The sequence below is a fragment of the Lipomyces doorenjongii genome, assembly GCF_038497915.1.
Source record: "Lipomyces doorenjongii strain NRRL Y-27504 unplaced genomic scaffold V1508scaffold_9, whole genome shotgun sequence".
In the NCBI taxonomy this organism is placed as follows: Eukaryota; Fungi; Ascomycota; class Lipomycetes; order Lipomycetales; family Lipomycetaceae; genus Lipomyces; species Lipomyces doorenjongii.
Window position 1 is genome coordinate 176,903 of NW_027118076.1, and position 11,309 is coordinate 188,211.

The 11,309-nt window shown below is 48.0% G+C and overlaps 6 protein-coding genes across 6 annotated transcripts; 4 read left to right on the top strand and 2 right to left on the bottom strand.

The window, feature by feature from the left end:
* The first annotated feature begins 40 nt into the window (after positions 1–40).
* On the top strand, positions 41–3,206 carry V1508DRAFT_412278 (uncharacterized protein). The gene is made up of 4 exons (XM_066939591.1): positions 41–855; positions 917–968; positions 1,018–1,262; positions 1,309–3,206. Exons 1-4 carry the CDS (start codon positions 317–319, stop codon positions 3,023–3,025), a joined length of 2,553 nt encoding a protein of 850 aa, XP_066797582.1. The 5' UTR covers positions 41–316; the 3' UTR covers positions 3,026–3,206.
* A 39-nt stretch (positions 3,207–3,245) lies between these two features.
* On the top strand, positions 3,246–3,618 carry V1508DRAFT_452444 (uncharacterized protein; the record flags this gene model as incomplete). The annotated part of the gene is made up of 1 exon (XM_066942519.1): positions 3,246–3,618. A coding segment is annotated over one exon (373 nt), but the record flags the coding sequence as incomplete, so codon positions are not given.
* Positions 3,619–4,056: 438 nt separating this feature from the next.
* On the top strand, positions 4,057–6,328 carry V1508DRAFT_412281 (uncharacterized protein). The gene is made up of 2 exons (XM_066939592.1): positions 4,057–5,154; positions 5,218–6,328. The coding sequence occupies exons 1-2, from the start codon at positions 4,330–4,332 to the stop codon at positions 6,076–6,078; spliced, it is 1,686 nt and encodes a 561-aa protein (XP_066797584.1). The 5' UTR covers positions 4,057–4,329; the 3' UTR covers positions 6,079–6,328.
* On the bottom strand, positions 6,217–8,040 carry V1508DRAFT_382333 (Bud-site selection protein). The gene is made up of 2 exons (XM_066937724.1): positions 7,514–8,040; positions 6,217–7,460 (listed from the first exon to the last, which is right to left on the bottom strand). The coding sequence occupies exons 1-2, from the start codon at positions 7,897–7,899 to the stop codon at positions 6,278–6,280; spliced, it is 1,569 nt and encodes a 522-aa protein (XP_066797585.1). The 5' UTR covers positions 7,900–8,040; the 3' UTR covers positions 6,217–6,277.
* On the top strand, positions 7,998–9,575 carry V1508DRAFT_366544 (uncharacterized protein). Its single transcript, XM_066937366.1, has 2 exons — positions 7,998–8,279; positions 8,332–9,575. The coding sequence occupies exons 1-2, from the start codon at positions 8,082–8,084 to the stop codon at positions 9,439–9,441; spliced, it is 1,308 nt and encodes a 435-aa protein (XP_066797586.1). The 5' UTR covers positions 7,998–8,081; the 3' UTR covers positions 9,442–9,575.
* On the bottom strand, positions 9,466–11,277 carry V1508DRAFT_412287 (FYVE zinc finger-domain-containing protein). The gene is made up of 2 exons (XM_066939593.1): positions 11,019–11,277; positions 9,466–10,952 (listed from the first exon to the last, which is right to left on the bottom strand). Exons 1-2 carry the CDS (start codon positions 11,147–11,149, stop codon positions 9,860–9,862), a joined length of 1,224 nt encoding a protein of 407 aa, XP_066797587.1. The 5' UTR covers positions 11,150–11,277; the 3' UTR covers positions 9,466–9,859.
* Between the last annotated feature and the right edge of the window lie 32 nt (positions 11,278–11,309).

The window sequence follows — 11,309 nt, forward strand, 5'->3', positions numbered from 1 at the left end:
CTGTCTACGCCGAGCTGTCACCTGTAAATAATTGAGCCCAATTCGCAGCTGGACGTGTGGTCGTGTCCACTGGCTGTGATTGGCTGCAATAGAGACTAGCCGAGGAGATGAAGGCGTATCAGATGCATACAAGCAGGTAATTTGGCTGGCAAACGAGTATGATAGCTCAGCAGAGCAGGGGCACTCAGGGGTGCTTCGTGTTGCAACGCGTCGCTCGCATTGGCCGACGCAGCGCCTCCACAGAAACTTATCATCGCCAACGAGAGTGCATCAATCGGCCACGGACACTCACTGGTGCTGCCACCATCTGGCTGTCATGGCCTTCTTTCGCGCTGTTCAACTTTGCTGCACACGGTCCGGGCTCGGCGTGCCAACCAGCATGGCCGGGGCCCGCAAATTTCTGTCTCGCGACCTCGTCCCTATTCCCGAAGCAAGGAGCACTTCGTCCGTGACTCGAACAATACCCATTCTCTATATAGGGATCCACACTGCCTTCTACTGTGCCATCTACAGTTTTGATCACTCTGCCGCTCTGTTTTCTCGTTCCTACTCTCTTGGCTTACCAGCCTCAACTGTGCCCGCCTGTCAGTTAGCTTCAACAGCTTCGCATCTCATCTCTCGGGCTACAATGTACGCTACTCTCGCTGTTGCTGCTGGCCTCCTCGGCCTGGCGATGGTGCTCCTCAATACCTACACCAAGAGTATCCTCATCTTTGCCTGGAATTGCTTCCTCAAGCCCTTCAGCAGTAACTCTGATGCTCGTGACCAGCAGGCTGCGCTCGAGAGCTTTTATCAGGGCCAGGCTTCTATTTACGACATCACGCGCTCGAAGCTACTTCAGGGCCGCGAGACCATGTGAGTGGTAATATGGCGAATCCAGAACACCGCTTACAAGCAATGCTAACGCTAGCAACAGGTTGCAACTCTCTGCCTCCCATATCAGCGTCCCTCAGCCTGTCTGGGTCGACGTGAGTTTTCTCGTTTCGTTGACAAATCCAGAGTTCTGACCGAGTGTAGATTGGCGGCGGTACGGGCTGGAATATCGAAAGGATGGATGAATACAAGAAGATTTCAGAGTTCAAAGCCGTCTACCTTATCGACCTATCGCCTTCTCTCTGCAAGATTGCACGCGAGCGATTCGCCGCTAAGAAGTGGTCGAACGTCCACGTCGTTTGCGCCGATGCCACGTCATTTAGTCTTCCGGAGAATATCAAGGCTGCGGATTTGATCACAATGTCCTACTCTCTGTCAATGATTCCTATGTATGTCAGGTGTCGCTACTAGCTTGCAATTGCTGATATCTCTAAGGTTCTACGCCGTTATAGATCGTCTCGAAAGAATCCTCTCCAACGACGGTATCATTGCTGTCGTCGACTTCTACGCTCAATCGACCGCTACTCTCTGCGGCCGAACCAACCTTGGCGGCGAGCTTCTTAGGCATGTCAACTGGTTTTCACGGACTTTCTGGCGTTTGTGGTTCGAGTTTGACCGTGTCTACCTCGATTCCTCCCGTCGTGATTACCTTGAGTACCAGTTTGGTACTATCAAGAGCGTTAACTCGAGAAACAATCTTCTCGGGCGTATTCCGTACTATATTTGGCTGGGTTGCCTCAAACGACGTGATTCCGAGCTTGCCAGAAAGATTAATGCGTTGGCAACCGAGTCTCCTTATCTCCTTCCCGTCAATAGTTCGCCAGAAATACAAGTTATTGACAACGAAGAGGACCTCACGGTCCGCTCGAAAGGCTACGAAGCTGCCGTTATCAATCTCCAGAGGAACTTCCCCTTACCGAGCTTCTTCTATCAGTCCGAGATCTGGCGTATCTTTTACGATGAGCGTCACCCGAAGTACAACCAGTTTGCTGGCCAGTATATCTACGCTTTCACTTGGGAGGACCCGCGTGAGGACGACAAGATCTTGAAGTTCAAGCCCACGGACACGGTTCTGGCGATCACCTCCGCTGGAGACAACATTCTTGCTTACGCGTCCATGCCTAACCCGCCCCATAGAATTCACTGCGTCGACTTGAACCCATACCAAAATCACTTGTTGGAGCTCAAACTAGCTGCTTTCTTGACGCTGGACTACTCTGATATCTGGAAGCTCTTTGGCGAAGGTAGACATCCCGACTTTGATAACCTCCTTGTTTCCAAGCTTGCGCCAAAGTTATCATCGCACGCACTCCAGTACTGGATGCGCAACAAGAGTACGTTCACGAGCAAGAAAGGGTTGTACGACACTGGTTCGACACGATGGGCTATTCGGATAGCCAAATGGGTTTTCTGGCTCGCCGGATGCACCGAGGATGTCAAGAAGCTCTGTAAGGCGACCTCAATCACCGAGCAGAAGATGATCTGGACAGACAGGATTCGACCTGCCATGATTAACCCCTGGGTTGCTTCTATTATCCTCCGCAACCCGCTTTTCTTGTGGAAGGCGCTTGGTGTGCCTCATCACCAGGCTGAGATGATCTCCAGCAGTTCCGGCGACTTCCTTACATACATCACCGACACATTGGACCCATTAATCGAACGTTCCCTCATTGCAGAAGATAATTACTTCTATCTTCTGTGTATTCAGGGCTTTTACACCCGAAACAACTGCCCTTCGTACCTGAAGAAGGACTCATACCCACGACTGGCCAAACCCGGAGCACTAGATGGCATCAGAATCCACACTGACGAGATAGTGGACGTGGTCGCGAGAATACGAAAGCACACCGTCACGATTGCGATCGTGATGGACCACATGGACTGGTTCGATCAGGACGGTGCCGACGCTACAAAGGAAATCAGATCGTTGAATCATGCGTTGAAAGTCGGTGGTCGCGTCCTGTTCCGGTCAGCGTCTAAGCACCCATGGTATACCTCTGTGTACGAAGCCGAGGGATTCAAATGCAAGGCCGCTCAGGTTAGAGATAAGAACAAAAGTATTGATAGGACGAATATGTACGCGAGCACGTGGGTTGCGACAAAGGTTAGAGATCTGGATGAGAACTTGAGTGTTGACAAGTTAGTGTTATGAGTACCCAATTGTTGGACTTTGCCAGACGGCTACGGTATAAATTAGGCCGTTTACGATGCTTATTTTATGTATTTTTAGGAGCTGAAAGGGTTCCTGTACACTACTGTAACTAGATAGATAGACAGCATAGACATGTATACCTTTGAACAGCACGTGCACTCATTTCTGCGTTTTTTTTGAAGTATGCTCTTTAACTATTACGCGGCACTGATCATTGGATCCTCGTGTAAAGGGAGATCTTCTCCAATTAGAATTGGATGATGGGTACACTAGCGGGAAGATTCTCCAAGCTTGCCGTCACAACCTTCACTGCGATGATTACCATGAAACTGCAGAACCATTTATCGCACAGCTTTCAGAAGGGCGAAGTCATGAGGCAACAAGTTGGCAACCGATGTTACAAAGACTACAGCCTCAAGACAGCCAACTGTGTGACATTGATCGATATTCTTTGGAAGATCCGAATTGGCTACGCGACTGGTGGAGAGTTCATAGAAAGCCAGACCGGCCTCCCAGTGTTTTTGTGGTACAATTGGGTTTTACCTGCAATGCGCAACCCGAACGGGGACATCGATATAAAATTAACTTTATAATGCGAATATTTTTATTCGCAGGCTTTATTCGCAACCCAAAAAATTGCGAACAATTATTCGCAGCAAACAATCGCGCGATTAATTCGTAACAGCCCTACAGCTACTGAATAAAATGTATGCCTGATATAGTAATATTTCCGTTTCGGTGCTGCCAGGTGTGCCGTTTTAAGCTCGGCCCAAGATCAATCCACTGCCCCTCCGCTACACCCTTTCCCTTTTAGGCCAATTTTAATCACGTGATTGTTAAAATAACGTTAGGGTTAGTTACTAGATTTCGTGTCCCAAATGGAAGAGTTACACCCTTACCCTATGTGAACCCCATGAGTTCACTAGGCGAAGTAGGTTTGTAATTATTCCATAATTGGTCTAGTGGAAACCCTTTCTTACTCAACATTCTTTTAAACCCCTTGCCCTGCTTGTTTACATCTTGGATAGACCGTTTGTTCCAACGCGTTTTGTTTACCATATATAAAATTCCTTCAATCATCTTTAGAAATTGTTAGCTCTGGTGCCACCATTTCCTTAAGTTTTGGACAGCAAAATATTGGCGTGTAAGCAGAAAAATGCGACGCGGCCCCACCGACGCACGACACGATCGTATTCTTCCCAGACTGTAAACAAGCCCGTCTATAGTGAACATACTTTGACTGCCGTGTGCTGGTAGTATCAGTGTCTCGCAGCTTCACTTTTCGCTAAAGGCAATTCTTGGGCATGGAAAACAGTGCCGATCCAGGCACTGCGCAGTCTAAAGCTAGTGCTGATAATTCCGTTCCAGGGCCTTCAGCGACGGTACCGGCACACAACCTTTCCAAATCAACGCACATGAAGACGAAGAAACCAGCTCCTATGGCCACAAGCAATACAGCCGCAGTCACCCAGCGTGCATCGTCAGCATCGTCTCGACCACACGATAGAATTGCCTCGCTGACGAGATCTACCGCAGCCAGTGCGGCACGTACGATTACCGCCTCTGCAGTGACGACGTCGGCGCGCGAGAGTACAACGACATTCAATCCCCCTTCCCGACTTCTCGCGCCGACGGAGGCATCAAAGGCGCATGCTTACGCACCACGAAACGCCGAGACCCGCGCTCCTGTTCGTTCTAGATCACGAGCATCGGCTCCGTCGGCTGTGGGGAATCCGACCAGACCTGTGCAAAGAGCTTCGACGAAATCTACTGGGGTCCGGCCGTTCGCCGGGCCAACTGCTAGCTCTTTAAGATTGTCTTCTAATACTGGGAGTAAACCCCTTACTCACCCACCTCGTGAAGAGAAGGCAGTTCGTACACTTCGAAATGAGAGTGTGCACAATAAGCCCGCTGGTACGAGTAGTCTAACTGCTGAGCGCGAGGCAAAGGCGTCAAAACCACACCATCGAAGTACGGCAGAAGAACTAATAATTGCGGCTGCTGGAAGTGTCCAGAACGTCGCTGCAGTGGAAGACAAAATTAATGACGATGACATTATCGAGAGGGACAAAAAGATGCTGGAGTTATCCGCCGAGCTGGAGGCATCTAAGAAGAAGCTACATGATTCGGTCAGTCATAGGTCGTGTGGATTGGTAATTTGAGTGGTATACTGACAATCTATCTGGCTTTAGACGTCCATGATCCAGCAGCAAGTGGATAGTATTGCCAGCTTGAAAACGAAATGTTGTGACTACGAACAAAAGATTACTGAGCTGAAGGAGGAATTAGCAGCTGCAGACCAGAAACATGATGCTGCAATTGCGCAATTGCAGAGCCAATTAATTGATAACAAGCAAATGCATGTAACGGAGATAGGAAATTTCCAGAGCGAACTATCTGCTGACAAAAGAAAATACGAAGATGAAGTCGCGGGTCTCTCTAAGAAACTGGCAGCAGCGGAGGAGCAGGTCAACCTACGCGAACGCGAGCTGGAAGGAAACTCCAAGGTCATCAAGAGTCTACAGGAAGAGCTTAATACGACCGTTGAAACTATGGAGGAAGCTAGCAAGGCAGAGCTGGAAATGCTCGCCAAATCGTACAATGGATGGAGAGATAAAGCATACGTTGATGGGCTCCAGAAAGAACTTGAGACCTTGAAGGATTCGGCTAAAAATGACACTGAGATTTCTTCTCTCAAGAAAACTATTTCCGATTTGGAATCCAAGAAGTCAGGGCAGATGGATCTAATAACGGCACTGGAAACGAAAGTCGAGGTACTTACAGCCACCGTCGAGCGTCAAGGTGAACAGAACACAACCCTCGGTGCTAGTAACGAGAGTCTCTCAAAGGAGGTCGAAAAGCTTGTACGTCAGCTCTCGGAAACGAACCAAATGCTCCAAGATGTTCTCGCGCAGCAGAACCAATTGGAAGCCATGACAACGGTGTTACAATCCGAGAAGGCGACTGCTGACAAGAATATGGCGGATATGCGTCAGATATTTGGTGAATTGGAGAGGAATGTGGATTCTTTGAATTCCGAGCTAAAGGCATGACACATTTTTTGGTGAGGTAAAATTTCATTATGTGATTAGATAAATTCAACTGTTCGGCGAAATGGTGAGAATGCTGTTTTTATGGGTTATTGCAATATTAATACAAGTTTGTGACAATTTAATGAACGACACGATTGATCATTTGTTCGCACCAAAATGCATTCACTATTATACAGATATATTCGGGTCTATGTACATTTTATTCAAAGACCATTTTCTTCCCTTTGAAATCAATATGTTTGTTCTTCTGTTGTCGTGCTGCCCACGATGGATGTAGCGGCTTATTCTCAACTGCCTGATATTCCGATTTCTGGTCCTTAAAGGCAGAATCGGTGACTTTGTCCACCGCCTGCTGGCCTCGCTGAGCAAGACGCTCTCGTCTTCTCCACTGTTTTCTCTCCTCCTTTTCTGCCCGTTCCTGCTCCTTCTTTTTCAGATGCGCAGCATTCTTACCATATTTCTGCTCCCAAATCTTCTGACGAGCGCGTTGACCTCGTCGATTCTTTCGTTGTGTCGGCGGACTTCGTTTTGCATTATGCTCCTCGTCATAGAAATCATCATCGGATTCAGATGCAGAGACATAACCCACGTTGAGAGAAGGAAGAACAATAGTTTTGGCCCTTTTGACGTCTGTCTTTTGTATTTCAACTTCCTTTTTGAATGGTTTCGTCCTAGACTTCGCCTGCTTGACAACAGGCTCTAGAAGCGAACCACTTTCTTCATGTCCATCGCTCTCGTACTGCAGTGCTGAATCTTCGTCGGATATCTCATTGTAGTCAATATATCCATCATCTGCACCTCCCTCAATCTCGCCTTCATCGCTCTCGTTGACTATGAGACCTTCGTATTGAGATATGTCGATGTCCGACGAGCTTTCCCCGTCTTCGTCTTCAGATCCTTCCTTGCTATCTCCATCCGCCTCGTCGCGGCCTTCCTCCTCGTCGTTGTTATCCGATACTTCATCTCTGTCTTCGACATTGCTCCCTTCGTCCACATTGTCTGACTGAGGTGCTCTTCGTGCTTGTCGCTGATTCTTTGTCTCTTTCTTGTTATCCAGCGAGTTGTGCGCCAATTCGACTACTGTAACAATACCGTCTATAGCCTCCACAACAACAGTCTGAACAGTCTTAGTCTTAAACAAGCGAGCAATAATGTCTTGCTTTATTGCAGCTAGTTCTGGCTTGGATTTGTCTTCGCCTTTCTCAGCCTTGTCCGTCTCGACATTTGGCGGTGAGTTAGGGAGAAGCTGCGACGCGTATAGAAACCTGTTTCTTCGTAGTCGTTTCCACAAGTGCGCTTGTGCAATTCCGTTCGAATCAAGCACCTTGATGACCAGTAATTCTTGCTCGTGCTTCAAGATCTCGTCCTCTCTGTTGGTGGTCCTAATCATCCGTTGTTAACCATTGTTGTCAGGCAAATAGTGGCAGATATTTACCTGGCTTCCTTCAACTTCCGAACAATTCTCTGAATCTCAAAGGGCTTCGCCTTCTTCAAACTGCGTCCCAACTCTTTGATCCAATAATAAATTCTGTGCTCAACGAGCTTTCTCTTTAACTCCAAGGCACGCTTCGCCAATTCTTCAGCATTTTCTTCCGTGTTTTCAACTTCCGTATCTTTGCTTTCCTCGTTGAGTTTGGTATCATTCTGTCGGACGTTCTTCGTTTTCTTGTTGATGCGATCGATAGCTAATTTTGTCCTCACCAGTCGAGGTTTCTTTGATCCCTTTGCAAGTTTGGACTCCAGTAGATCTAGCTCCCATAGTACGTTTTCTCGCTTTCGCTTAGGCTGCAAATGAGTACTGGTACTGGATACAGCTGCCATTTTGTCCTGGCGACCAAGTGTAATGTTTAAAAGTCACCTTGGGTAAAGAATGAAAACTTCAAGTGCTGCTTAGTGAGTGAAACCTCCCAACTTCTGCACGCAAACGCACATTTGCTGGACTTGCAAATACAGAGGAGCAACATGATTACGACCCCAATTGACCTTCAAAACGCAGAAAGATAATGGAGCCTACCATCAGCCTATCCGAGCAACGAGAGATGTTACTCGAAACATATAACCATGCCAGCATCGCGGATTTGCCGACGCCGAGCTTCATTGTCGACTTGAATGTAGTGAAGGATAATTGCCGACGAATGTTAGATGGTCTCGAAGCTATTAGTCCTGATCTACGCTTTCGCCCACATGTGAAGACGCATAAGGTACGTTTAGTTTTCAGGAGGTTTAAGAATACCTGCATAAATTGAAAAGTAGACGGCCGAAATCGTTAGGCTACAGCTCGACAATGGCCGTAAGCATCAATCTGTCGTAGCTTCAACGATCAGTGAAATCCGCGGCCTCGCACCACTAGTCCAAGATGGCACAGTGAAAGATATCCTATACGGCATTCCAGCGACGAAGTCCAAAATTCCAATTGTGGCAGGAATCGCCCAGCAGTTGCATCAGTTTGGTGCAACACTGAGACTGATGATCGATTCACCGGTGCAACTCCAATTCTTAAGAGACTATTCAAAAAATCATCCTAACCACGGTTTACCCTGGTCGATATTTATCAAGATCAATGTTGGTGATAATCGTGCGGGGCAAACCATTGCCGGATCTGACCTTACCGAAGTCATCGAGCAAGCCGTTATCGCAGAGAATATCAGCTTGTACGGGTTCTATACCCATGCAGGTGGCAGTTACTCGTCTACAAGTTTTGATTCTGCGAGCGAGTTTTTGGACAAAGAAGTCCGGAACGTGTACGAGGCCTCTGCACTCGCGAGGTCGATTCTTTTAGCGTCAGAAGCCCGACAGCAGAGATTCGTGTTGTCTGTCGGTGCCACGCCCACAGCACATACGTCTGCGAAGGCGTTTGGGATGACGAAGAACCTTTTTACAAAAGTTATGGAGAATGATGATCTGGAAATTCATGCCGGAAATTATGCGATGCTTGATATGCAGCAGGTTGCTACTAGTCTCGTTTCACCTTCGAATATCGCTGGGAGAGTGGTTGCGGAGGTTATCACGTATTATTCCGACCGGAACGAGTATTTGATTGATGCTGGCGTGCTGGCACTCGCTAGGGAACCAGGAAGAATACCAGGGATTGCCACCGTCAAGGGCCAGAGAGTATCGGGTGAACGATGGATAGTCGGCAGAGTGAGCCAAGAGCACGGCATAATTACGAAGAGGACAGAGAACGTAGAGAATGTTCTCGAGGAGCCATTGGACGAAGTCGCGATCCCGAAATCGTGGTCTCCTGGTGACAGAGTCGTACTCCTCCCTCAACATAGTTGCATTACATCGTCAATGTATCAGTGGTATTATGTTGTCGAGAACGATAAGGTGGTCGACGTCTTTGTCCCGTGGAGAGGGTGGTAATTAATTCACGTGAACTCCTTGTAACTGCCAGCTAGCTTCATTGGGCTACTATAAATTAATTAAAGGCACATAACATCGTATAAAATGCTAATAGAACATCGAAGCAAGTATATACCGTATTCAATAAAATAATCAACACATATATATCCATAAACCGTGACAAATACTCTGGATGGAGTTAAATACATGGCGATAATATCTAGAAAAATAGCAGAAAATGTCATGAATGACCGAAACCGGAATCAGTGCTCACCATGAACGAAAAGAGACATAATTAATGAATACAACAATTACCACGCGCCATGCCAAAATAAACATTACTATAAGCAAAATATAAACGAGAAGGGCCAAGGCACAAAAGGAGAGCCAAACAAATATGCACATGAATTATCGCAAATAAACAAAGTTGCAACGACATTCATGTTTGCACCGTATGAATAGGACATTCACCGACTCCCTTCTTGTCGAACCAGGCTTTGATGCATTTGCGGTGGTATACACATAAGCATTCGAGCCTTGCAACCAAGTCGTGTTTTTCAAATTCTTCGAAACAGATAACGCATTCCTTACCGACTTGTGACTCCGGAAGCTTATATACAACCATGCGATTCCGTCGTCTCTGCTGATCAGGCGATCCGTTGAATGTGGCGTTTGTTAGACAAGTGTTAACATGAGCTTCCCTCTCCTCTTCTGTCTTGAACTTGGAAAGCTTGAAACCACAGATAGGACAGGTATCTTCATCGTCATCATCAACTTCTGCCTCCTCCCGTTGGAGTAGCCGGAAACCGGTGCGGCCGTGAGAAGACATTTGCGACGGTGCATTGATCGGTAAAGTCGACTCGACTGTTGACGTTTTGCTATTGACGGGGTCACTTGTGCTGGCAGACGGTATTGGCCCAGGGTCACTGGAAGATCTGCTGCCGCCGTAGCCGACGAAACGGAACGCAGATGTGAGACGGTTAGAGGCCGATTTCACTTCAGTTAGAGATGCTTGCGCGATGACAGCTTGATTTGACGAGGAGGCGGATGGTGAAACAGGTGGAATTGCTGTAATTTCGAGCCGTTGCGATGGGCTTTGCGATACGGACGACTGCGATAACCTGTGCCGGCTGTGTAGCCGACGGGAGCTGGTACTAGTTGTGCGACGCGGAACGAAATCTGACGAGGCAGCAGAAGATGCCGAGAAAGCGCCTGAAGTGCTCGTGCTTGTACTTATAATAGCACCTTTGGAGAAGAGCGATGAAGGTGGACTGGCCTGGGGGGCTCGGGATGGTGCATACAAGATCGAAGGGAATTGCAATGTTCGCGAGACGGCGTCGGCTGACGGGAAGGAGGAATATGACGATGCCGAGGCTGATGCCGACTCAGGCTCTCGAATACAGTCATCGCATGTCCGTAAAAGCGTTCCTGCAGGCTCTGAGTGTCGTTGGTATGGGGACAGGACGTATGTTCCTGGAGGATATGGGATATATGAGGTAGAACACTGACGGCACACCACACGACCACAAATTCTATTTGCACACGACCATGGTCAGTCATACAACGAGTCGCTTTGTAGAAAAGACAAGTTCACGTACCTGCAATGATGTCTACGATAGAAAAACGTGAACGGTTGCTGACATATGGGACAGCCAGAGACATCGGAATCAGCCTGCCATGGTGGGATGGTGGCGTCCTGAGCACCTGGCCTCTCCGCCGCTGGCGGCATGGCAGAGCTTGCAAGTGCGACGGACGTGGTGACGGTAGACGAGAAGCAGAATGTCTGGGACTGAGGGGCTGCTGGAGGAGATTTATGTAGTGAAGCACCGCAGCTCACACGAACACTGTAATTACAGTCGGCCCTTGCGGAGTCAATCATCGTTCCGTCC

Bases quoted from the DNA above. Each gene is read 5' to 3' on its own strand.
- V1508DRAFT_382333 (XM_066937724.1), bottom strand. From the start codon at position 7,899: ATGGCAGCTGTATCCAGTACCAGTACTCATTTGCAGCCTAAGCGAAAG. The intron at 7,461-7,513 runs GTAAATATCTGC...ACGGATGATTAG, and splicing joins CGGAAGTTGAAGGAAGCCAG to GACCACCAACAGAGAGGACG.
- V1508DRAFT_412278 (XM_066939591.1), top strand. From the start codon at position 317: ATGGCCTTCTTTCGCGCTGTTCAACTTTGCTGCACACGGTCCGGGCTC. The intron at 856-916 runs GTGAGTGGTAAT...CGCTAGCAACAG, and splicing joins CTTCAGGGCCGCGAGACCAT to GTTGCAACTCTCTGCCTCCC. The intron at 969-1,017 runs GTGAGTTTTCTC...GACCGAGTGTAG, and splicing joins CTCAGCCTGTCTGGGTCGAC to ATTGGCGGCGGTACGGGCTG.
- V1508DRAFT_412281 (XM_066939592.1), top strand. From the start codon at position 4,330: ATGGAAAACAGTGCCGATCCAGGCACTGCGCAGTCTAAAGCTAGTGCT. The intron at 5,155-5,217 runs GTCAGTCATAGG...ATCTGGCTTTAG, and splicing joins AGAAGAAGCTACATGATTCG to ACGTCCATGATCCAGCAGCA.
- V1508DRAFT_412287 (XM_066939593.1), bottom strand. From the start codon at position 11,149: ATGCCGCCAGCGGCGGAGAGGCCAGGTGCTCAGGACGCCACCATCCCA. The intron at 10,953-11,018 runs GTACGTGAACTT...GTGTGCAAATAG, and splicing joins TATCGTAGACATCATTGCAG to AATTTGTGGTCGTGTGGTGT.
- V1508DRAFT_366544 (XM_066937366.1), top strand. From the start codon at position 8,082: ATGGAGCCTACCATCAGCCTATCCGAGCAACGAGAGATGTTACTCGAA. The intron at 8,280-8,331 runs GTACGTTTAGTT...ATTGAAAAGTAG, and splicing joins CACATGTGAAGACGCATAAG to ACGGCCGAAATCGTTAGGCT.